Genomic DNA, 27950 nt, shown 5'->3' with positions numbered 1-27950 from the left:
TGTATCTGTATAGTGATGCCTAGTTGTTTTGTATATTTGGGGTGGGTTAATTGTTCTCTTTGACACTTACCCCATTTCCATTCTTTTTCTATATCGTGACATGTTAATGTTTTCGTTATGGTTTTTTTTTATTTCTCTGATTTTTGTTGTCCTGAAGTGGTTCAGCTTTAGATCCAGCTCTTCGACAGTTACTTTAGCTCTTTTTTTTTTTTTAAATATTCTGGCTTTATGTCACATTTATTGTCAGAATTGCATCTTGTGTGGTCTACAAGGTTTATGTTTTTAATACTCATTAATACTTCTATTTGACAATACCATATTACATGTATTTATATCTTGCTTGAGTCAAATCAGAACATATTGAACATTGGAACTCGATATATTACTTTTGAGAAGATGGGTGGATGGATTGATGTTATGTGATCCAGTGGCAACTAAGTGCAGGAACAGGACATGATACTCAGATATAAATACAATGTAATTAACATATTTTGTACAGAACTAGACCAATAATACACTTAGCTCCTTTTTAACATGCTAGTTCACCACAAGGAGAGAATCTGCTATAAGACATGTCCCCCTACATGAACAGGTACCTTCAGACTGAACAGTGTATATTTTTCTCCTTTTACTGTGAGCTGAGCGAATATTCAGAATACGACCACTTTTTTTAGTCTAACTTCTCATAAATAAATTTCCAATCATATGTTCATTGTAAGATTTTTAATGGTTAAATACATTTATTGACAGATTTCTTTTTTTTTTGTATACATTAATCATGCTGCAATTTCATTCACTTGTAATGAGTGTATTGTGAATAGTAACTTAGATACATGTATGCATAACTCTTGTACTCTTTCCTATAAAACTGCAAAGCGTATTTTACGAAAACAATATATGAAATTTGGTGTTAAAATATTTAGGCATCCCGTTAACGGGGAGTTGAAAGGGTAAGAACTACATTACTCAGTATAGCATTGTTCACATGAGGACTGATGACTTTCAGAAACTCTTGGTTTGTAGTTTCTCAGAAATCTCTGATTGATTTGAATCTTACAGACATACAAACAAAGGTACATTTTGTAAAATAAGCATAAAAATTTAAAGAAAGATTTCCAACAGACTGATTAATGTCTGACGGAGGCCATTTGGTACATAATTAACCTTTTTGATTTTTGAACATATATGGTTTGCTTTTCAAAATTAATTTTTATTGACTGAATAAAACAAGCTGAAGAACTCAAATTTTTGTTCTATCTTCTTATCAACTGCAATAACTTCCATCGAAATACAATAAACAGTAATCTTAAGAATGAACAGCATTAAAAAGTAAAAAAATGTGTTTTTCTCTCTCTCAATTTAATGTTTTTTAAAATAACTGTTTCATAATTCTGCTTCAATGTTATTTTCCACTGCTCTTCCTATGCATGTGATATATATCTTTGCCAACTTGTTTCTGGAAAGGAAAAAGTGGATTATAACATTTATCATTTTGTTAAAGTCCAATAATAAGATTAAACATAGGTCAACCATGACATAATGTGAATCAGTGTACATGCATTGCTAAAGGTGGTATAACGTTAATTATACAAGGTTTATATTATACAGGGAGAAAAATGAAAGAAAAAAAAATGGAACAATGTTTGATTTACCTACTTGAAAACTGTCCTTGAAGTCATTAAACTTTCGAGTCAGTTATATACTCAAACTCCAAAATCAACAAATCAACCAATCAAAATGCTGGATTTCAATTTTCGACCACGATTTTTTTTCTCCGGGCACTGAGAAAATTTTGTATGACTTCAGGGCCTGATCTTATACGATTTGGAGAAGAATTTTAGCGTCCCAAGTCTGGGTTCATGGCAAATGTCCATGTTTTCAATACGGGCTGCACTTTTAATATTTTTTATTTGTTTTGTTATAAATTAGGTCGTTAATTTTTCTGAATTAAATTGTTTCATATATTGTTTATGTCATGGTCTTTTGTAGCCGACAATCAGTATGGCTTTTCTCATTGTTGAAGTCTGTACAGTTGTATATTATTGTTCACATTCACATCGTCTCAAATTTGGTGGATAGTTGTCTCAGTGACAATCCTACAACTTTTTATCATTTTATACATATGCAATAGTTTAAAAATTAAACAAAAGTATTCCTTTTGTGAATTTTTTCATTATTAGTACCAGTGGAAATTCTCATTATAATAAATTACTATCTTTTAAATCTGTTATTCGGTTACAGAGAAGGAGATCTTTGTTTATATTTCCTTTAGGTTCCTAAGTTCAACTATGTCCTGCTGTAACACTCTGATATCTTTGGATCGGCAACAAAACACATATGTATTAATATAATCTGATTATTCGAGCACAATATCAATGCAATCTGTGAAACATTTAAATGAGAAGTTGTGTGTACGGATATGTACTTCCCGTAGACTTCTTTGTTAACTTTAATGATATCTTTCAATTGTTGAAGAATTGTATTTCTACTCTTTATTTTTTTGAACTTGCTCGTTGTTGGTTTGTTGTCATATGAACACACTACAACATTTCATGATATTAAAAAAATATATAATAAAATTATAGGAATAACTGCAAATACTTACTTTAAAAAAATCATAATTGAGTGTAAAACTATATATATACCTACCTTTCAAATTATTTCAATGTTCTACTGTCACCTTTCATACCAGTTCTATCTCTATCTCATATTTTATCTGTTCATGACAATTTTTAGTCGTTGATCTAAAACTTTATTTTCCTCATAGACTTAGTCTTTGTGTTCTGGTGGGATCCATTTTTAGATACCTATAACAATAGATCATGCTGCATCAAATACTTTGCATGCATTTATAAGAAGTTGTTTTTCCCAACATGCATGTTATGGTATTAATTATGGACGTAACACTTTGTAAATTGTCCTTTGAAAAAATACATCATGAGATAAAGATTGTATCGATGATTTACAAAATTCTGTAAAGTGGTTCAGGAGTTATTGATGACACTTACGTGGGACATAAGGACAAGATATGTTCCATATGTGAACACATTCTCACTAAGAAAATGTCACCAGAAGTGCAAGTCAGTCATCACAACGGATAATGTTTATGTGATACAGTAAAACCATTGGTAGTAAAATTGTGCGGGATGTTTAATTTTCAAAAAATGTAAGATTGGTCACCTTTAACCGGATGCCTCATATAGCATGTATAGAAAGAGAGTGCCATGATCTCTGCAGGTTAATAACTATTGCAACAACTCTTTGAGAAGCAGTCGGTGGCCTTTTGTCTGAATATGCAGCAGGGCAAATTCCTGTCCACCTTCAATATGCTTTCGTTGTCCAGTGGCAGTCCAAGTTTCATTGACCTTCTTTCACCCCAGATGACATCTTTTACAGGACTAACCTATTGTACTTATTTAACAATTGTTTTGAACATGCATGTAATATTTGCCACTAGACATTAAGCAAGTTTTTAATACATGTACTCTAATATGTTATTATTTTAAGGAATCTCAGTAGGATAATTTTAAACTATGGGTATTATCCTCTTAAAATATAAATATTATTCTTTTCTAGATTTAGACATTTCAATTTCAAACGGGAAACTTCACACTAAAATTTACGACAAAAGAGACGATTTTTCATTTCCTATTGTTAATTTTCCTTTTTTAGACGGCGATGTGCCTTTGGCTCCATCATACGGTGTTTATATATCGCAACTCGTTCGGTTTGCCCGTGTGTGTTCTGATGTCATAGATTTTAACGAACGTAATCAATGCATCACTGGTAAATTGTTGTGTCAGGGATTTCGATACCATAAATTACTTAAAACTTTTACTAAATTCTTTCATAGATACAAAGATTTGATTAGTAAATTTGGCTATACCTGTAGAAAGCTTATTAAAAATGGTATTTCACATCCTAAATTTTATGGTAATATTGTACTTAAAGCGAGGAAATCACTATGTGATCCTTGTAAACTCATCGAACCTTTAAACAAACTTATAAGTAAGGGTTATCGTACCGATATTGTAATAAGATCTCTGAATATAGTTCACATTGGCACTAATATTGATATTGTCACTAGCAAATTAAAACATAACTAAATTTCATTATCTTTTGAGGCGAGATGTATAGAGACACAGACACGTTAACTTTTATTTCTATAGAAGTCGCTCTTCACTATACTTCTACCTGTCGATACATTTATTTTTGGCATTGCACAAGTCATGTCTTCTTTGACTATTAATGACGTTAAAATACTAAATCCCTGTGATGTGTTTTAGTCGATTTTAGTCTCTGATGCATGATTTTTTATTATTAATTGGTTTTGGCTTTTAATTAGCTGTCAGTAACTGCGAGTACTCTCAAATCGTATTTTCTTGTTAATTCGACCTGTTGATACTGTTTATAATGCTTTTTTGTCATTTTTTATTTATACGGATCTTGTCTGTACACCAGCTTTGATTATTTGTAATATCTTCACTTATTCTTACAACATTTGTATAAACTTCAAGATTATAAAAAAACCGGTTTTTTTCTAAAGTGAACATTGATTGGTTAAATATTTCTCAGTCATGTCCTGTTTTTGAATTTGTTTGTTAGCTTTTTGGTCATGAATGTTTGTCTCTAATATTTAATTAACTGTGCATTTGTATTCAGATATCGCAGATCAAATTTATTCGTTCATTGTTTAATCATACGTTTTTTGATTGAGTTAAGTCTGCCAATTGATATTTTATCGTATGTTTTTCTTTGTTGTGATGTTATGCTATTGTTTCAGAAAAAGGGAGAAGGTTTGGATCCATTAAAACGTTTAATCCCGCTGCAAATGTTTGTACCTGTCCTAAGTCAGGAATCTGATGTACAGTAGTTGTCGTTTGTTTATGTAATATATACGTGTTTCTCGTTTCTCGTTTTGTTTATATAGATTAGACCGTTGGTTTTCCCGTTTGAATGGTTTTACACTAGTAATTTTGGGGCCCTTTATAGCTTGTTGTTCGGTGTGAGCTAAGGCTCCGTGTTGAAGGCCGTACTTTAACCTATAATGGTTTACTTTTTAAATTGTTATTTGTATGGAGAGTTGTCTCATTGGCACTCACACCACATCTTCCTATATCTATATACAAAGTATTGCTCAATAATTATGTGTCGGATTACTAGTATTCGTGTGTCGGTCCAATGGGTCGTCGGACTAATAGGGCGTCAGGCTATTGGGGTGTCGGACCAATATGGTGTCCGAACAGAAAGATTTAAAAGGCAAAAAAAAAAAAAAATGTGCAACTTATAAAAGGGTCTGGTCTGGAAGTGGTTTCTTCATTTCTGTATTCTGTAATATTCTATATATCGTTTTTCACTTTTTATTATTAATTTTGCCTGTTATTCTCTTTTCTTCATATTCAAGCACCACACTATTATCGATTCTTCATTGCTTCTGTCTACTTTATAACAACAATGGGAATAATATGAAAGCCAGCCAAATAGGACATTGGAAAATTTTCTGTTTTCTGTTTCTTGGTTTATTCTTGCTTGTCGTTGGAGGCAAACTGTCTTTCTGTCTCTTTAGTTTGTGTGTATTATTATACATTAAACGAATGTAACACAGATTTGCCATCTTTAAACAAATTTGTTGAACATTGCGTCTGTTATTTAATCTCTTTTTTACAGAAGGAAAAAAACTAAGATTAAATATAATCAACAGAAGTATAAAAAAAAACTATGAACCAAGTCTTTGAAGTTAGATGCATGATTTTTGTTATTAGTTGTTAGTGGCTTTGAACTAGCTGTCAGTAACTCCAAGTAGTCTCAGATCTGTGTTTAGTGACTTTTTTGTTGAGTAACGGTAACGTCCATTATGTTTTTGTTACTGAGATGTATTTCTATTTGCATTCATCTGTTATTTAAAGTTAAATAAGCCTTTTTCAACTGATTTTTATAGTTTGTTGTTATGTAGTACTGTCACAACTCTGTTCCAGGTTTAGGGGGAAGACCCTAGCATGTTTAACCTCACCACATTCTGTATATGTTCCTGTCCGAAGTCAGGAGCCTGTAATTGAGTGGTTGTTGTTTGTTGGTGTGTTACATATTCATTGTTCGTTCATTTTTGTACATGAATAAGAACGTTAGTTTTCTTGTTTGAATTCCTTGACATTTGTCATTTTGGTGCCTTTTTTAGCTGACTATGCGATATGGCTTTGCTCATTATTGATGGCCGTATGGTGACCTATATTTGTTAATTTCTGGTCATCTGATCTGTTGTGGAGAGTTGTGATTATTCCGCTCATTTTGGGTGCCATGATTGGCAAATAAAATATATGTTGTTGCTGTTGTTGTTGTGTCGTTGGCAATAATACGGCATCTTTTTTTTTTATAAAATATATATATATATATATATATATATGTTAATCAAATGTTCTGTTCCCTTATGAACCACATAAATTTGAACTAGATTCTTGAAGGGAAAGACATTGTTTCTGTATAAATGTCAACAGAATATAGAATGTTGTGTCAACAGAATACAGAATCAACATTCTGTATTCTGTTGACACAGTATACAGAATGTTGATTCCGGCAAAATATATGATCTGACAGGATGCTCACGGAATAAAACTTGTGATGGAAGAAGACATACATTTGACTTGTAAAACATACATGAACAATAGCAATCCGTAGATGATTCGAAAAGGATCCGCCATCTCTGACTTGTCGTAACAATCGTCTCTTTCTGTAACTTTAAGAATTTCTGCAAGTGGCTGGTAAACCGATATTTTCTCTGCTGTATTTCTGTATCCTATCCTTCCCGGCTGATCTACTGCATTTTGTCTCAAATTTTGCCGTTGATGTTATTATCGTAATCACAAAAGCGCGTCAATATGAAACATACAATTGCCTATTGTAAAACGTTTATGTGATTGGATTTACACATGACGTCATTCATTGTTTACAAACGTTATTTTTGCACTCGCACTGACATTTCAACAGTTCAACAGTTCAAACTTCTTCTGGATTGAATACCACAACAATGGGATTGAAGGTAGATCAAGGTATAGTAGTAAATTGAATATTTTAAAACTGAGAAAAGTGTAGCATAGCTAATTCAAAACATATTACGTTAGTTAAAAAAGCAGAATACGCGTTACACAGTGGCGGACCCCTGGGGTTCCGGGGGTGGGAACACCAAATTATTTTGGACGTTCAATGCATTATTCTATATAATACTACTTAAAATATTTTATTTCCCCCATTTTTTCGCTATAATTATGAAATCTTTAGGCGACTGAGTTGGAACCCCCCTCAGTTTTCCTTTTATCCCGAGTGTTTGGAACAAAAGGCACTTGTTTCTATTCATACGAAGGTCGACTATGGATAGTCGACCTTCGTATGGTTAGAAACAAGTGCCTGTGTTTGGAACCCTCTTTTAAAACAATGGGTGGATCCGCCTCTGGTTACAGAACTTTCTGTAAATGTCAAAATAGGTATAAAATCGCGGGTTGTTTTGGATATATACATATTATTACTTCTTTGCCAAACCTTATTAAATAGATTATAGTATTAATATTTGTCAAATTGATATTTGTGAAATGATCAGCATGACTTTCTAAATATATGATTGGATAAAGGGAGGTGCGGTACATCCCTCGGCGCAAGAAGGGGGAGGGGTCCGAAGGTTGGACCCTTTTTTAACGATAAATGCATAAATTTGAAAAGGGAAATCTATTTGGAAACCCTATCTCCAGATTTGGAACCCCCTTTTAAAAATGTGTTTCCTCTTTTGACAGGATTTTTTTATAGGGCCCAATGCTTCATTTAATTTGGGAAACATTTTAATATATAAGTCCTAGGTGCCTACAAAATTATTTCATCTCGCCACATTGACTGCTGTGTTTGTTGCTGTTCAGTTGTTGCTGCATATATGTATATTTTTATATATAAGTGATCTCGTTTGAAAAGATTTAACAGCAACATTTCTGTTACTTCTGGGTTTTTTAAATATTTTTTTAGCATACTATGCGATCTGGGCAACGCGATATATGGGTTTGCTCATTGTGCATTTGATGTGGTAAAAATCAGGGGCAGATCCCGGATTTTTGAAAGGGGGGCGAAGATATTAAATTTTGTCGAGCGGAGCGAGTCGGAAATTTTTTGGGACCTTTTTTGGGCTAAAAAAAAACATAAAATAAGTGTTATATGCACTATTTAAACGGTTCCTGGCTTGGGGCATGCATATTTTATAGTTGCTGTAAAGTGTAAGGGTTGGACATTTTTTATGCTGTATTCTCCCTATTAATTGTCTATCATAAAATGATAGTATTGATCCAAAGCTATGTACTGATATATTTGATGTAGGACTTGTCAGTAAAAAATAGACATGTAAATTAGATGAAATTTACAATACGACCGACACGAGTTAAAAAAGACAAACAAGCAGTTTTTATCAAAATGTTTGATTGATATGTTTCACCCAACATAACTTAGGGAACCGAAGTAAGGGGTTCCAAATCCACCAAAGACTACGAAAGTGTCTGAAATGACAACGAAGTTATGAATGACGGTCAACAAATGGAGACATAAAAGTCACACCCAGTAGGCAGGTTGCATGCAGTCTGGTCTTGAAAAAAGTATTCAATATATATAAGTCCGGCAAAACAGACATTCCAGTCAGACATGCAAACCCCGGCCACAAAAAAATACGCCCGTTTTTATTCATCATGTTCATTTCATGCTAAATATTTTTGTTGGAAATTTTAGTTTTTAATAGCAAAAAAGTGGACAAGACTATTGTTTTCAATCCAGATACGGCCAAAAATTTGTTTAAGGCTAAAATCAGAGTAATTTTTTTTTCTCTCAAATATCTCAGACTGCCTCCTCAAATCAAATGGTTCGTACCTGAGACTTGAAATCTTTCTAGAGATTATACTGACTGGGGATCATTATTCAATTTGTTAAACATGTTTTCGTAGGTAAATAATATGTGGAACTTTTTTTTCATTAAGGTGTAATAGTCTATAGAGTATTTACCATTACTTTCTGTTTAGTGGAATAGTGAAATAGAAGTCAATACGTTCTTGCTCAATCCTGTGTCGCTTTGAAGGTTTCCTGATTGTCATGACAACCTCAGCCTAAGCAATGTGTATTACTGTAATTTGAATTTCAAAATGACCGAGTGCCGTTTTTTCAACGCACTGGTCAACTCCACCATAGCAAATCACATGACTTTGACAATCAGTAAATACCGGCCAGCGAAAAATGTCTTTATAACTAAAGAATTGTCGTATAAAAATGAAATACTCGGGAAATGGCAAAGTTCACGAAGTCTAGTCTGATTAATCATTTTACAAAAAAAAAAAAAAAAAAAAAAAAGTCCGAGCAAAGGGGGGACGGGGCGTACGCCACTGAAAATCATTCAACAGTCTTCCTATTTTGATATTGTAAATAAAGATGTCTGTGAAATATTTAAATTTCTATTTTATTTTGGTACTGGCTATGGTTACATTGAAATGTAACAGTCGTAAAAAAGTTATTGTTACAATGAAGTTTAGGCTATATCGCCGGAATGCAGACCTAGGGTTGACTAAGGAACTACATAGAATACTTAGGAGTGTAACAATGATATTTATGTCTACGGTTACATTGTGTTATTGTTACGTAAATGCACTCAAATGAAAAATTATTTTTTACAATATTTTATACATTTTTTTAATTTTAATTTGATTGTCAGTGTACACACTACCAGTATGTTGTTTCAGTCCGATGCATTTTTGGCCCGGTGTAACCACTCTCAGTGGCGGATCCAGAAATTTACATAAGTGGGGGCCCACTGACTGACCTAAGAGGGGGCCGGCTCCAGTCACGCTTCAATGATTCCCCTATATAAGCAACCAAATTTTTTTCCAAAAGGGGGGGGGGGGGGTCCCCTGCCCCCCTAAATCCACCTTTGACTCTAGGCAGCCCTCACAAACGAGTAATTGGTGTCACTGGATGGGTTGGGTGGCTCAGTGTTGTATTAATATATAAGACGATGTGGTATAACTGCCAATGAGAAAAGTCTCCTGTTCATATAAGTCGTAATTTGTAGAAGTAAACCATTATAGATCAAAGTACGGTCTTCAACACCGTGCCTGCATGCGCTCTCACCGAACAGCAAGGTGTAAAGGACCCCAAAAGTGACTAGTGTAAAACCATTCAAACTTGAAAACCAACTACTGAATACCAAACTCCTGACTTAAGACAATAACCTTTTTTGTATTGTTACAATCTCAAAAACGTGTCCGATAATTTAAGAATGTGTCCGGTTAAAAACGCCAGAATATTTCAAAACTCATATACCCCCAATGATACTCTGTAAAGTAAAAACGCAATTCAATATTAATGGTGTGGGATACGATAGAACCCGTATTGTTCGGTTGGATTGTAAATGATTAGAAAAAAAAGTCAAAGCAGGTGCCAAAAAAAAATCTGGAGGAAAGGTTTAGTAATCCGTACAGACAAATGTACAAGGTATGCTACACTGTGCACGCTTTCTTCTGCTTGCAGACACAGACTATAGGTCTGGTTTAAAAAAAAAATTGCACAATAAAAAGTTATTTTTATTTGAAGCGCTTTAATTTATGATTTTCTTTATCAATATGATTATTATTATTATAAAGTTCAGACAGAGGTACTTCACAATTTAGAAAACTAATACATGATGTACATTTTATATTGTATTTTCTTCCCGGTGCTTGGCCACGTTTACTGTATGTCATTGATAAACATTAGTTTGTTCAGCATAGGTAATTCATAACAAGCATAACTGCAGGCTAAGTTTACAACACATAATTAACTATTGATTACTTAATGTCCAGTGGCAAATATGTCATGCGTATTTAGAAAAAAAACCCATTAACATTGCATTTAATAAGTTTTGTAAAGTTTAAATCATCGTTTATAAATAGTAAGTAAATTCTATTGTTTTAATATTATCCGGTGATGCCTATCAATGTCATTTTACAAAATGTATGTCTGTGAGGGTACTGCTCGACCGGCGTCCAGCAGAAGTGGTTTCGTCAGTGCAATTTGACATGTTTATCAAATCATTGACGTCACATTGACGCGTTTTTTGAGGACTCGGACACGTTTCAGTGTGCTACCATAGATAGATGTATAACATCTCTGGCTAGGTGCTACATATATGACTATGTACGATAAATTTTCAATTAAATTAAATTTCCACTTCAATCTATTAAACATTAATGTACTTTTGTATAAAGTAGTTAGTATATATTTAAATGTCTTTCGTCGTTGTTTCACGGATCTTATTATAAAGAGCACATAAATAGACCGATGGTTAAAGCTACACGTGTATGAAATACTTGCCACTGGCAAACACCAATACTTTGATGATGATGAATTAAATTATCATATTTTCCTTTTTTTTTTTATTTAGAAACAAATTTCAACTTTGATTGATTATAATATTATAAATACATGTAGTATCAGAAGTCCAGTCCATTAGTGATTACTGGACTTATGGTAGTATATAAAGTAATAAGTAAATTTTGATGTCATACCATTCCCTTCCATAATTGTGCATTCTTTTTATTTTTACATAACACAGAAATGAGGAAAGTTTTAACATAAGATAATTTATTGTAGCCTAGACCTGTTGGTGACCTTCTGCTGTTGTTTTTTATTTGGTCGGGTTGTTGTCTCTTTGACACATTCCCCATATCCATTCTCAATTTTATTATTTATAAATTCATTACATTTTCTTTCCTCAGAATGATTAACAGCAATGGAGACAGGAGCAGACATGGGAATGTTCGATGTGAAAATTGAAGACCTATAAACAAAATGATGTATCTAGAAAATATGGCACTCATCAGAAAAAAAACCCAACTTTAATCATGAACCATTGAATTCTGAGTTTCGTACAAATACCAAAACATTAAAGGTGGATGCTTATAATGAGCTCATATTAGAACTAAAGTGTCCTCTTGAATTACCACTGTACATGTAAAAAGACACATCATATCCGGGACTGAATTGAGGAAAAGAGCCAGGAAACTGACATTCAACAAAGCATTCCAAAGAAGAGATGGCATAGGGGGAGAGCAATGAAACATGATACATGCAAAATTAATTGTTTCTTTGATTGTTTTATTTATGAGCTTTAAAGGGTCATAAAATAACCAAGGGGCATGAAAATGACAGAGATTTTTGCCACAAACTTCACATGTTGGTATGACATCGAATGTTTTATTATATATTAAAAAATGGTTATGATAAATAAAAGAAATTCCAGTTATGATTAAAAATAAGGTAATCGAGACATTGTTTTGTGTTGATTATAACGCATTGCCTAACATAGTAACATATAACTGCATTAATTACAACATATTTTAAGCAATAGCAAAATACCAAAAAATGAACAGTATTGAAGATTCTAATCTTGTTTGATATATATATAAATTATGCGCTATTATACAATTGATACTGTAAAATATCAGCCTCGAACCACAGTGTGAATCTGCCTGATGTCGAGTGCGTATTATTTTTATAAACACTGAAAGACAGTCACAATCAAAATTAAGAAGTAAGCAAAGAATCACAAAACGAAAGGGCATTTACAACAACACATTGAAAAATACATATAAAAAAACAACACGAACTGCATTAAAAACCGGGAGTGAATTCAGGTGCTCCTAATGCGTATTATTTTTATAAACACTAAAAGACAGTCACAACCAAAATCAAGAACTTGAAGAAGTAAGCAAAGAATCACAAAACAAAAGGGCATTTACAACAACACTTTGAAAAATACATAAAAGACAACACGAACTCCATTAAAAACCGGGAGTGAATTCAGGTGCTCCTAATGGGTAAAATCCGATAAATTGCTTATCTTGCTTCATTTCTGTTGTTTTCTCCTTCGCTTTAATAGTATTTCGATAGACGAGAGTAAGCTTGATAATTTTCCTTGGTCATGTTTCCGTCGCTAAAAAAATTCTGCGCATCAGGGTGATGTATAGTATAAGAGAAAAACGTAACCAGCTAAAAAAGGATAATAATATTGTCACAGAATTATCAAACCTATATTTGGATACCAATTGTACTGAGATGCACATTGTAAAAACTTCTCTAATGATAAACACTTAATCAGAGATATCTACAAAAGATACAAAATATGCCACAAATTATTATATAGCATACTATACTTACCGAGTTTAAAAGTTTTCAGTTCCAAATATTTTTTGAAACAATACACATTCAAGTTAAAAAGATTAACAACACCAAATCTACTGAAACAGTACTGAAAATAACAATACCGAAATAGTACTGTCAACATCAGTACTGAAACAGTACTGACAAAATCAGAACTGAAACAGTACTGACAAAATTAGTACTGAAACAGTACTGACAAAATCAGTACTGAAACAGTACTGACAAAATTAGTACTGAAACCGTACTGTCAAAATCAGTACTGAAACAGTACTGATAAAATCAGTACTGAAACAGTACTGTCAAAATCAGTACTAAAACAGTACTGTCAAAATCAATACTGAAACAGTACTGTCAAAATCAGTACTAAAACAGTACTGACAAAATCAGTACTGATTTCATTGAAAGTATAACATTATAAGTTTTCAGTCTTTCCTAACAGTACTGATATGCACGAGGGTAGAAATGTACCAAAAAAGTATGGGTAAATTATTGGTAGTGTATGTACAGGTACTGAATTGTGTCTTACTGTAGGATAAGTGTCTCTTTGACGGCTAGGTTTGTATTGGTACTCAATTGTGTCTTACTATAGGGTAAGTGTCTCCTTGACGGCTATGTATGTAGTGGTACTCAATTGTGTCTTAATGTAGGATAAATGTCTCTTTGACGGCTATGTTTGTATTGGTACGCAATTGTGTCTTACTGTAGGGTAAGTGTCTCCCTGACGGCTATGTATGTACTGGTACTCAATTGTGTCTTACTGTAGGGTAAGTGTCTCTTTGATGGCTATGTATGTACTGGTACTCAATTGTGTCTTACTGTAGAATAAGTGTCTTTTTGATGGCTATGTTTGTACTGGTACTCAATTGTGTCTTAATGTAGGATAAGTGTCTCCTTGACGGCTATGTATGTACTGGTACTCAATTTAGTCTTACTGTAGGATAAGTGTCTCTTTGACGTCTATGTTTGTATTGGTACTCAATTGTGACTTACTGTAGGGTAAGTGTCTCCTTGACAGCTATGTATGTACTGGTACTCAATTTAGTCTTACTGTAGGATACGTGTCTCTTTGACGGCTATGTATGTACTGGTACTCAATTGTTTCCTACTGTAGGGTAAGTGTCTCTTTGGCTGTTATGCATGTACTTGTACTCATTTTTTTTACTGTAGGGTTAGTGTATCTTTGGCGGCTATGTATGTACTGATATTCAATTGTGTCGTACTGTATGGTAAGTTTGTCTCTTTGGGGGCTATATATGTACTGGTACTCAACTGTGTCTTACGGAATGGGTAAGTGTTTCTTTGTCGGCTATGTATGTCATTAAAGATTGCATATTTTGGCGTTAATATTGAGTCACTGATAAGGTCTTTGCATCGGAGCTAAACACATTTATTCTAAAAACGGTTGTTGGCATGACACGGGTTATGTTCTTGTCATATATGTTATGATGGTATGATACTAAACCCCTAACGGGAAGGATTGTGCCTGATGTTCATATGATGAAATCATAATCTTTCAGTCAGTTTAATTGAAGTCTGGAGCTGGCATGTCAGTTAACTGCTAGTAGTCTGTTGTTATTTATGTATTATTGTCATTTTGTTTATTTTCTTTGGTTACATCTTCTGACATCAGACTCGGACTTCTCTTGAACAGAATTTTAATGTGCGTATTGTTATGCGTTTACTTTTCTACATTGGTTAGAGGTATAGGGGGAGGGTTGAGATCTCACAAACATGTTTAACCCCGCCGCATTTTTGCGCCTGTCCCAAGTCAGGAGCCTCTGGCCTTTGTTAGTCTTGTATTATTTTAATTTTAGTTTCTTGTGTACAATTTGGAAATAAGTATGGCGTTCATTATCACTGGACTAGTATATATTTGTTTAGGGGCCAGCTGAAGGACGCCTGCGGGTGCGGGAATTTCTCGCTACATTGAAGACCTGTTGGTGACCCTCTGCTGTTGTTTTTTTTTTGTCGGGTTGTTGTCTCTTTGACACATTCCTCATTTCTATTCTCAATTTTATGTACTGGTATTCAATTGTGTCTTACTGTAGGGTAAGTGTCTCCTTGACGACTATTCATGATTAAGAACTTATAAAGGTATCACTTTTTGGTCAGTGTCATATGTTTTGCTGCATTAAACCAACTTTCAGGTGCTAAACCTTTAATTGTGATTCATAAATTTAATCATACAGTGAAGCCAATAATATTGCATGGCTCAGAAATATTGGGAGGTTTTTAAAGATATTAATGAAAGCCCCTGCAAAATATTTAACTAAGGAAACTTACAAAATTGTATTGCAAAAATTGACACTTATAAAAACGGCCTTATCTAAATAAAAAAGTGAAGTTCACTTTCTAATTGAGGGTCATTGTCTCCATCATGTAAGAAATGACTATTAACATTTTTACAGCAAATTTTGTAAAAACTTTACTCATTTGTCTTCTGATAATATATCTTAAATTGGTTATTACGTAATGAAGTGTTTAATATAGAATTGAAATAAAGTCGTATGTAACAGTCTTTGTTTGAATAAAGAGAGGAAGATATCAACAAATAAGTTTGGTGCATACTTCTGAACATTCAAATGGCCTATAGTAAAATTAAAAAATTCATCAAATCCATTTGAATGAATAATTGCAGAAACTTTAAACATGTTAAAAACATGTTAAACGATTATAAATTTTATTTCATGTAAGTTTTATCATCATAATGAAAGCAGGCATGATTTATAGCTAACTCTATGTTTGACTATTTCCCTAATCAATGGCAATGTTGGCCATTGGATATATCCATCACTTATTTATGAGTTCAGAGCCAATGTCAATGTTGGTCAATTGATATATCGATCACTTATTTATCATTTCAGAGCCAATGTCAAAGTTGGTCAATATATATATATATATATATTGATCACTCACGTATTTATTATTTCAGAGCCATCATTGGAATTGTGATAGGAGTACTGTTTGGTGTGGGAGTTATGATAGCTATTATCGTCGTATGCTGTCGTAGAGGTCTGTTAATCACCAGTTTTCTAATATATATCTTTATATCTATAATTGCGATTTGTGTGTTTCCAAAAATAAATCGTTTTAACAAAAAATATAATTGACACCCTGTCCTTGTTGATCTTATGTTTACTTGCTACTCTGGCTTATTATAATAAGGTGAAAGTTCCAACCAATGGCATATATATCATACTTTTAGTCCGTTTGTTTTTGTACAAAAAATTATATTGTTGGTTTCTCGTTTTAATTGATTTACATTTTTTAGTGTAAGGGAAATTGATAACTATCTTTGTGGTGATGATTTTGTTGATTGTTGAAGACAGTACGGTGGATAAGCTCTGCATTAATCTTTGTCGTTTTGGTCTTTGATGGATAGCCGTCTCATTGGCAGGCATGACACATCTCCTTATTCCTTTATCATCTCATTTTAATGAACGAATGATTGTTTTGTGTCGCCAAACGGTTAATAAGTATAATAATACTGATTGTTTTAGTATTAAATTGAGATAAATGGAAATGGGGAAAACATGTCAAGTAAAAACAACCCGACCAAACAGTCGGAGGTCGTCAATGTGTCTTTAACACAGCAAAAAAATCCCACACCCGGAGGTGGGCCTCGGATGGCCCCTAAATAAAAATGTATACTAGTTCAGTGAAAATGGAAGTTATACTTTACTCCAAAACATATAAACTAACAAAAATTAAAAAACATACAAGACTAACAAAGGCCAGTTGCTTCTGGTTTAGGACATACGCAAAACTGCTGCGGGGTTTAACATGTTTAGTGAGATCTCAACCCTCCCCTACACTTGTGATGACAAACTGCACTGAAGAACACACTTGTGATGATAAACTGCACTGACGAACACACTTGTGATGACAAACTGCACTGACGAACACACTTGTGATGACAAACTGCACTGAAGAACACACTTGTGATGACAAACTGCACTGAAGAACACACTTGTGATGACAAACTGCACTGACGAACACACTTGTGATGACAAACTGCACTGAAGAACACACTTGTGATGACGAACACACTTATGATGACAAACTGCACTGACGAACACACTTGTGATGACAAACTGCACTGAAGAACACACTTGTGATGACAAACTGCACTGAAGAACACATTTGTGATGACAAACTGCACTGACGAACACACTTGTGATGACAAATTTGAAATCATTCTATTTTCCTTTTCATAGTTCTACAGAAGCTCAAAATAATTTACAGGCCGGAATAAATTTATAAAACTATTTGGTAATTCGGTATTTGACAAACATTTTAGTTTGGTCCAAGAGTGATGTGATGTGATGTGATTTAAACTAACCTTTATACTTGCTTTAAAGCTTTAATGATAAAAGTTAAGCCATAGAAACAGTATCATGATTTAGGTAATTCCAGAGCTTTGTAGATACGACTTAAGCCATAGAAGCAGTATGAGTTAGGTAATAACTAAATCCACTGGGTTGAAGATATAACTTGATTCATAGAAACAGTATAATTTACATAGTTTTAGAAAACGAAATAACATTTCTATACTCGATTGCTTATACGAAATACAGACGTCCTTTTTCTTCTGAAAAATAAATTGAAATATTTTAAAATACTTGTATACGATAAGGTCTGGGATATATGTGTACTTTTTTCTACCACAGGGAGGTCGAGCTCACATCAAACACAGAGCGGTGTTGTAATGATGCCACCAGAGCAGCAAGGATTTTATCAGACAACCTGCTCACAAGCAGCATATCCACCCTCAGGATATCAACAAACAGGATATTCACAGGCAGCATATCCACAAACAGGATATCCAATGGCAGCATATCCGCAAACAGGATATCAACAAGAAAGCATACCTCTTAAATCCTAGTTATAAAGGGAGATAATTATGTTTGTGGTCAGTTTGGTACGGAATTGTAATTGGTACATTCAATTGATTAACATTTTAAAGGAATAAAGACCAGACCGGCAAATGTGTGCACACAACCTTCTTTATTTGGATTAATAATTTACTAGAAAAAATGAATAATTTTGAAGTATGGATATTCAAATGTTTAATTTTTACTGGTATCTTTCCTTCTTTCAGAATGCATTATCTATTTATTTTTTATCAATCTGTAATATTATTATATATACATGTATTTATATGCAATTTTAATATATGCAGTCAATATTCGTTTTTGTTTAATAATCGTTATATACCTATATGGAGTTATTTTCTTTCAGAACGACAAGTCATTCTTTTAACGAAGCCGCCCGTGGAATACCTTTTGTTAAGTCAAATACAAACATACTACTTGTACAGTTCTACAACTATTATCTCAAATCAGATCTTTTACATCTTTTTGACATCTTTTTTTTCTCGTTTAAAATATCGAGCCGCCATTCCAAGGACCGCTTGACTCTCATTGAAATTTTCCATCTCTAAAATGTTTGAGGAATACGCAATTCTGTCCTGTGTTTATGAGCATGAAATACCAGATAATGTTGTTAAAGAGACATCGTGTCACCGTGTGATATATAATAAATAATGAAACACATTTCATTACACATTTGAAACAAGCCTAATTTTATCTATGTATTTTCCTACTCATACAACAAGTTATGTTTGATGCAATGAAATAACTGCACGTTAGTGTCTTTGAAGAAACTAATAACTATTGTATTGTAAACACATACTATATACATAGTAATAGTATTTACACAATCGCATCAACATATGAGACTACAAGAAAGAACATTAAGGCATGAAGAAGGCAAAGCCAGACTTTTCATTAGTTCTAAGTAAGATCAAGAGCAAGCTGAAGCATTAACGTCTTGTGTGATTTTTAATTTTAGTTTCTTATGTATAATTCGGAGTTTAGTATGTCGTCTATTATCACTGAGCTAGTGTATATATTTGTTAAGGGCAAGCTGAGGGACGCCTCCGGGTGCGGGAGTTTATCGCTGCGTTGAAGACCCATTGGTGGCCTTCGGCTGTTGTCTGTTCTATGGTCGGGTTGTTGTCTCTTTGACACATTCCCTATTTCCATTCTCAATTTTACATATACAAATCAGACTAAAACACTCTAAAATAAAGACGGTGCCTTATATAGAATATGGATAAATCACAATGAATTAAAACATTTAAACACTTATGCATGTAAGTGTTACCCTTCATATGTAGAACAATTATAAAAGAATATATGTAGCTTGCTGTTCGGTGTAAGCCAAGGCTCCGTATTGAAGACCAGACTTTGACCTATAATGGTTTACTTTTACAAATTGTGACTTGGATAGAGAGTAGTGTCAGTTGCACTAATACCACATCTTCTAATATCTATTTACTGACAAAGTCTTTCATTTTATTTAAGTTCAGGCAAACTGAATAAAATCAAAACTAGAGGCTCTAAAGAGCCTGTCTCGCTCACCTTGGTCTTTAAAAAAAGTAAATCACAAAAGTACTGGACTTAGAGGAAAATCAATTCGGAAAGTCCATAATCACATGGCAAAATCAAATAACAAAAAGCATCAAAAACGAATGGGCAAGAACTGTTCTATGTGAATATTAAATAAAGGACACTGATGGATTCATGACAAAATTGTGTTTTGGTGATGGTGATGTGTTTGTAGATCTTACTTTACTGAACATCTCTATCTATAATAAACTTAGCCAAGTAGTTACAGTGGAAAAAGTGAGTAAAAATTTACAAATTGTATGAAAATTGTTAAATTGACTATAAAGGGCAATAACTCCTTAGGGGGTCAATTTACTATTTTGGGCATGTTGACTTATTTTAAGGTCTTACTTTGCTGTACATTATTGCTGCTTACAGTTTATCTCTATCTAAAATAATATTCAAGATAATAACCAAAAACAGCAAAATTTTCTTAAAATTACCAATTCAGGGGCAACAACCTAACAACGGGTTGTCCGATTCATCTGAAAATTTCAGGGCAGATAGATCTTGACCTTATAAACAATTTTACTCCGTCAGATTTGCTCTCAATGCTTTTGTTTTTGAGATATAAGCCAAAAACTGCGTTTTACCCCTATGTTCTATTTTTAGCCTTGGCGGCCATCTTGGTTTGTTGGCCGGGTCATCAAACACAATTTTTAAACAAGATACCCCAATGATGATTGTAGCCAAGTTTAGTATAATTTGGCCCAGTCGTTTCAGAGTAGAAGATTTTTGTAAAAGTTAACAGACGACGACGACGACGACGTCGACGGACGACGGACACAAAGTGATGAAAAAAGCTCACTTGGCCCTTTGGGCCAGGTGAGCTAAATAAATCGGGATAATGAAACAAATGAATATATCGAGTAACTGTTTAAATCCCTCATGAGAGGATATATCGAACAGTAGTGTCAGCGTTTCTTATCATAAACTTTAATTTCCTGAATATTGTGGTTTTGATTCTTTATTTAATACATAAAAAACTTAAGCACACAAAATTAATGATATATCATAATCTAAACATTGATCATATTTGAAAATTCTTTCGACACCAGTCTCTCATGCGATATAATTTTGTAATGCACCACTATTATTAAATTATTATTAGTGTTTAGACATACATATGATATCCTTTTAATCAAAATTTTTAAAAGGTCTACTTATATATAATATAAAAATGATGTTAAACCATGGCATGATAGCCCGTGTAGTACCGCCGAACTAAATGGGTTTAATTGTCCAAAGTTTGTTCTTTTTGACGACGATGTTAGTGGTTCAGAATGTTCTTTCAGATGGTAAGTTTTCAATTCATTAATTTCGTAAAAGTTTCTACATTTTCCATTACTGTTTGACTCGTTGGCCATTAATTGAAAATCGAAAAAGTAATGCACTTATTTATTGAAACATTACTGATATTATTTTATCAAAATGTGTGAACATTTATATTGAAAGTACACAAAATCTGCGAAAACCTTCTAAAATATCCAATTTCAAATCCATAGTCTTCTTTTCTATTTTTTTTTATATGTGGTTGATTCATAAGTTTCCATTTAAAATTTTTATAAAATAATTATATGGTGACCGACTTATCGTCTATTAACCAATTGCTTACCTTACTAGTTGGTAGTAAAAAAAAAGCGCATAAAATCGACGTTGTACGGCCTACAAGACGATGACAGGTTAAAATCAAAATGTTGTAAAATCCAGAATTTCAGTATCAAAGAGTCTTTATAGTGCGTGCATACTAGTTTCATTAATATGTTTTGGAGTTTAGTGTGACGACTGACTTCGATTTTCACTGAACTAGTACACATTGTTTTGGGTCCAGCTGACGCAAGGCTCCGGATGCGGGATTCTTTTCACTGTGTTGAAGACCCATTAGTGATCTTCTGCTATTTTCTGCCCTTGGTCGGGTTGTAGTCTCTTCGACACACCCCCCGTTTCCATTCTCAATTTTAGTAAATAAAATATTTGTCAAATAATTAACACAATTGTTTTCTAGAAAAATCTATTACAAATAAAATTGAAAATGGAAATGGGGAATGTGTTAGAGAATCAACAACAACCCGACCAACGAGCGGAAAACAGCCGAAGCCCATCAATGAGACTTCAATACAGCGAGAAAATCCCCCACCCGAAGGCGTGCTTCAGCTAACCCCTAAACAAAAATAAGTACTAGTTCAGTGATGATGGACGGCATATTAAATTCCGGAATATATTAAAGAAACTAAAATTAAAAATTATTCAAGACTAACAAAAGCCAGAAGCTCCTGACTTGGGACAGGTGCAAAAAAAAACGGCGGGGTATACCATGTTTTGAGATCTCAACCCGCCTGTATACCCCTAGCCAAGGAAGCCAAAAAAAAAAAAAAAAAAAAAAAACCCCACACACACAGAAATAAGCACAGTACAACTCAGCTGGAAAGACTGCGAGTCCAATGTCAGCATAGGTAATAAAGAAACTAAACAAAATGGCAATGGTACACAAATTAACAAAGGACTAATAGCAGTTACTGACATGCCAGGTCCACCCTCAATTCAACTGATTGAAAGATTATGTCTTCATCATATGAATATCAAGTACAATCCCTTGTTTGTTGTTGTAACATACACGAGCGAATCGTACAAGTTGGGATATATGAACACCATGAGATGGTGACAAGGGAGCGTCATCATCTAAAAATTGATAATTAACAATAGAAAAATAAAATCATCTCTTAAATAATGAATGTTGGTATTAAGCTTCCCGTTAATGGTATAGATATCCAGATCCAGAAAAGGGCAGCGTTCATTTATAGTATTAACGTTATTTAAAGTTAGTTCAACAGGATACATCTCTTCAGTGTACATACTGAAGTCGTCATTAATGAGAGCCCGTTTAAAAGTATATATATATATATATATATATATATATATATATATATATATATATATATATATATATATATATATATATATTTTATCTTTTATTTGTTTTTCAATAGTCAGGATTTTACAATACCCCTACAATCACCACCTGACTATGTTTTTTTTGGGTAAATATTGAAAGTTATATACAAAACTATCCATTTTGTTTTTTTAAATTCATATTTATAATACAAGAATATAGTTATTAAAGAAAAAAGAATATACTAGTAGCTGCTCACACTCACACTTTCTGTCACTACTTACACACAGTCGCTGCAATCTTATCATTCGTATGCATGTATGTTTATATATAAAGTAAAAATTAAAAATTCCACTGCTCACTATAGTATAATTTAAAGTATAAATGATAATAAATCATGAAAAAATTGTATGAATTTAAAGTATAAATGATAATAAATCATGAAAAACTTGTATGTAGTGGGGACCAAAATCTTTCATAAGATGATGCTCTATTATTTTTGTTTGCAATGTAAAATTCATTAGATTGGTCTTGTTTTATTCTGAATTTAAGTCCTATAAAACTAGGAGCTATATTCCTTAACTTACATCTAAAGATGTAGTTTTTAGCTATAATAATTAACAAATTTATAAACAAAGTTAACTCTTAGTAATAAATCCCAATAAAATTTCCGTCTTACTAATGCTGAAATGCTCATCAAATAATTAAATTTTCTGTAAAAATGACAACCAAAAATTGTATATAACATTACAATCATAAAATAAGTGTTCTATTGTTTCCTCTTCCTCATTACAGAAGGTACATAGACTTGTTTCCTTTACTTAATTCTATATGTAAATGTATTAGTAGGTATAATTCTATGTAATATTTCATATTGAAAATTCTTTAAATATGTATCCTTACAACATCTTTTCAAAAGAGAAAAATACTTAGACCATTATTAAATTTTTGTATCAGATGTTTTTTCGATTGATCTTTGCTGATTTTATTCATAAATTGTAACTCGTAACAATACAGAGACAGGTCCAAAAAAAAAAATGGTGCACAGTTAGTCCCCATTTTAATTCCGATAAATGACAATATACGGAATCTCCAAGCTGACAAAAATGGTATCTGGTCAGAATTCAAGGACGGTTAGAGTATCAAAGCATGTCCAATTGCCATAGTTCTTTAAATTTGTTTGCTGTTACTAAAAAATGGCCAAAAGAGTTTGAACATATGTATTCGCGTTCTGACTTTTTAAATGCCAATTTAATAAGGTGTATGAATTGTTTTCTTAATACGAATATGTGGCATAGTGGTATATAGGGTACAAAAATTCAACTATTTTCAAAAGCCTTATTTGAACAATTTATTATCAGGTTTTTGATTGTACCAAGTGCAGTTATAAGCTACTAGTAACTTAAAATTTCGACATTTTGTAAAGATTCGTATCAAACTCTAAGTATGAGGTGTGAAGTTTGCTCATTAATGAAGAACAATCTTTGATCTGGCTTTAATTGTTAGTTTCTGTGTCATTTTAGTATCTTGTAGAATTATACTATTTACCGGATTTGTTATCACATAAGCAACACGACGGGTGCCACATGTGGAGCAGTATCTGCTTACCCTTCCGGAGCACCTGAGATCACCCCTAGTTTTTGGTGGGGTTCGTGTTGTTTATTGTTTAGTTTTCTATGTTGTGTCATGTGTACTATTGTTTGTCTGTTTGTCTTTTTCATTTTAAGCCATGGCGTTGTCAGTTTATTTTAGATTTATGAGTTTGACTGCCCCTTTTGTATATTTCGTCCCAAATTTGTCTCATTGGCAGTCATTCCACATCCTTTTTTTTTATGTTATTAATGATTCACAACTTATGAAAAGAAGAAAAGCCTGAAATATTGGAATATGGATTGAAATGCCTCTCGATATCGCCTCTCCCAGAGTATTAGTGATAACAAGAAATATTTGCCTTATGTCTTGTTGGCACAATTCCTTCTAAAATTAAGTTGTTTGTCTGAGCACAACTTTGTTATTAATCTACGGTATATTTAGAGTAAGCAAACATTTGTTGTGTTTAGATTTCAAATGTAGTAAAACAGGATTAACTTTCTTGATTTGCAAATTCTGAATTTTGAATTTTGAATTATGAATGATCATTCTCGGCTTTCGAAAAAACTAGTATTTATTCTTGTTACTAATAGGATAAATTATATAATTCGTTCGAAGCTAAAATAAAACAAATTCTTTCTATATTCTGTTCAGGCATAGAGCTCCTATATACACTATCAATTTCAATATGTATTGATGGATCTCCTGAAAAGAGTTCATCCGGAAAAGCTTTTCTAACTCACCAAATTTATAAATTCTAATTATTTTTAGCTCACCTGGCCCGAAGGGCCAAGTGAGCTTTTCCCATCACTTTGCGTCCGTCGTCGTCCGTCGTCCGTCGTCGTCGTTAACTTTTACAAAAATCAGATGGCCGCCATGGCTAAAAATAGAACATAGGGGTAAAATGCAATGTTTGGCTTATAACTCAAAAACCAAAGCATTTAGCGCAAATCGGACGTAAAGTTGTTTATCAGATTAAGATCTACCTGCCCTGATATTTTCAGATGAATCAGACAACCTGTTGTTGGGTTGCTGTCCCTGAATTGGTAATTTTAAGGAAATTTTGCCGTTTTCTATTATTCTCTTGAATATTATTTCAGATAGAGATAAACTGTAAGCAGCAATAATGCACAGCAAAATAAGACCTAAAAATAAGTCAACATGACCAAAATGGTCAATTGACCCCCTATGGAGTTACTGTCCTTTACAGTCAATTTTTAACAATTTTCATAAAATTTGTAAACTTTTACTAACACTTTTTACTAAAATTACTGGGCCAAGTTCATTATAGATAGAGATAATTGTAAGCAGCAAGAATGTTCAGTAAAGTAAGATGTACAAACACATCATCATCACCAAAACACAATTTTGTCATGAATCCATCTTCTTCCTTTGTTTAAAAAGTAAAATCACAAAAATACTGAACTTAGAGGAAAATCAATTCGGAAAGTCCATAATCACATGGCAAAATCAAATAACAAAACGCATCAAAAACGAATGGACAAGAACTGTCATATAATAATATTCACATAGACCAAGGTGAGCGACACAGGCTCTTTAGAGCCTCTAGTTTTAATTTCTTTAACCAGTCAACATTATATGTACAAATAGTGATTTCGTATTTGACATGGATATCTATATGTTTGATAAAAAGTAAAATCACAAAAATACTGAACTCAGAGGAGAATCCAATCGGAAAGTCCATAATCACATTGCAAAATCACATGACAAAACACATCAAAAACGAATGGACAAGAACTTTCATATTCCTGACTTGGTACAGGCATTTTCAAATGTTAAAAAAGGTGGATGAAACCTGGTTTTAAAGCTCTACACCTCTCACTTTGATGACAGTCTCATTAAATTCCGTTATATTTATGTGTGAACTAAAGAGACATAATAAATAAAATAGTCAAAATATGGGTACAACAGTCATCATCATGTAACAATTTTAAAAGGAACAATTTAACAGAACTAAAAAACATCTATCTACAAATATATTCATTGATATGATTTTCTTTCACTTGGGAAAACGAAACGTTCTTATCTGATGAAAAATTCTTTATTTATTCTTAATAGTAGTTATTTAAAGCTTATCGGAATTTGTATCTTAAATGACAAGCGATTTGCAATGTAATCTGTTTCAGATGATAAGTGATATATTTTAACATTTCTTTTACAGTTATAAGGTGTGGGTCACAAACCCATACGTACTCACCACTCGACCGCCCTTATGGTCATGACGGTGTTTTCCACAACATGTCTGGTATACGGGCAACCAATGATCATGATGTTTTGTCCTATTCAAAAGCTGATAGTGCAATGATATGTGCAATGCAGTGTGTGGAAAATAACAAATGCAATGGATTCACAATCAATAAAGGGACCTACCAATGCAATCTTCTAAGTCAGATGAAATATCAGACTACAACTCAAAATAAAAGTTGGGATACATTTATTTTATGTTCCAAGTAACAATTGGACTTCACTGGAAATGTTTAGTTACACGAATCCTCATATACAGATAAAATCAAGTGAGAGAATATTTGCCAAATCTCTGGAGTAGCCACCCTTATGTAATTTTGTTTGAACATAATATAGCCTGTATAACTCTGTGTCTATATTTGGGTTCATTATATTAATATTGCAATTATATGTCGTGAAGGATCATATTTGTTATATGTTTATGCCCCCACCTAATTTGGAAAAAAATAAAATATCTTACTATATACAGTGTTTGTGACATTAGAACAAGGGCAACATTGCAGCGGGGTAAGACATGTTTTGTGAGACTTCAGCCCCCCCCCATATACCTCTAGCCAATGTAGAATAAACAAACACACATCAAAACGTATTGTAAACCTCAGTGCGAAAGTAGTCCAAAGTCAGAATAGTTGACAAAAGAAACTAAGCAATATTGACGATAATACATGTATTTACAAAGGAATACTAGCTAGCTCCAGACCTCAATCAAACTGATTGAAAGATTATATCTTCAAACGCACCCTTTTCGGTAATGGTTACTTATTGACAACAACAGGTTTAGAATAAAAATGTTTATTTCCGATGCAAAGACCCTATGAGTGTTGAATCTTTATTAATTTCTAAAAATGCCATTTGTTTTAATGACCTTAAAACAGTATCGTAACTATATCCCTTCTGAATATGTCTATTTAAAAGTTGGTTTACTTTTGAGGTGAATGGCGATATTTTTGTGTTTTGTATAGAATATTACATGTTGATTTATATTTTCGAATTATGTCCTTGTACCGATAATAAAATATAGTACTAGAAAATATTTATGGAATATTCGTTATACAGATGATATCGGATATGTTCCTTATGTCGTAACTTTAATCCCTATCCCTTCAGAACGTGACCTACCGTATTAAACTATTTACCGGCTTTGAAAAATCATGAGCAACACGACGGGTGCCACATTAGGAGCAGGATCTGTTTGCCTTTCAATAACAGCAGAAATAATCCCTAACTTTTGGCGGGTTCTGTGTTGTTTGTGTATCCTATTTGTGACATTTTGTTCATGCATACTTGTCAATATAATGGAAATTGATGAGACTGTCGTACAAGTGAAAGGTTTAGTGCTATAAAACCAGGTTCAATACAACGTTTACAACATTTGAAAATGCCCGTACCAAGTCAGGAATATGACAGTTGTTGCCCATTCGTTTAATGTGTTTTATCATTTGATTTTGCAATTTGATTAAGACTTCCCGTTTTGAATTTTCCTCGGAGTTCAGTATTTTTGTGATTTTGCTTTTTTTTTATAACATGAGCAACACAACGGAGCACCGGAG

General features: G+C 33.0%; 1 protein-coding gene and 2 long non-coding RNA genes across 3 annotated transcripts in view; 2 read left to right on the top strand and 1 right to left on the bottom strand.

The window, feature by feature from the left end:
• LOC143066292 (uncharacterized) overlaps positions 1–18593 on the top strand; it is a 30736-nt gene extending 12143 nt beyond the window's left edge. The window contains exons 3-4 of the mRNA XM_076239280.1: positions 16136–16215; positions 17874–18593. Coding sequence (XP_076095395.1) covers positions 16136–16215; positions 17874–18088 — 295 coding nt within the window. The 3' untranslated portion in view covers positions 18089–18593. The remainder of the gene's footprint in view (positions 1–16135; positions 16216–17873) is intronic.
• On the bottom strand, positions 1354–6820 carry LOC143066291 (uncharacterized). Its single transcript, XR_012975532.1, has 3 exons — positions 6652–6820; positions 2650–2807; positions 1354–1456 (listed from the first exon to the last, which is right to left on the bottom strand). It is a non-coding gene; the product is annotated as an uncharacterized LOC143066291 (long non-coding RNA).
• A 2231-nt stretch (positions 18594–20824) lies between the features above and the next one.
• On the top strand, positions 20825–26864 carry LOC143066290 (uncharacterized). Its single transcript, XR_012975531.1, has 2 exons — positions 20825–20953; positions 26318–26864. It is a non-coding gene; the product is annotated as an uncharacterized LOC143066290 (long non-coding RNA).
• Positions 26865–27950: the final 1086 nt, after the last annotated feature.

The sequence above is a fragment of the Mytilus galloprovincialis genome, chromosome 3, assembly GCF_965363235.1.
Source record: "Mytilus galloprovincialis chromosome 3, xbMytGall1.hap1.1, whole genome shotgun sequence".
NCBI lineage: Eukaryota > Metazoa > Mollusca > Bivalvia > Mytilida > Mytilidae > Mytilus > Mytilus galloprovincialis.
The sequence above is the reverse complement of the archived record's forward strand: the minus strand, read 5'-3'. Positions and strand labels throughout refer to the sequence as shown.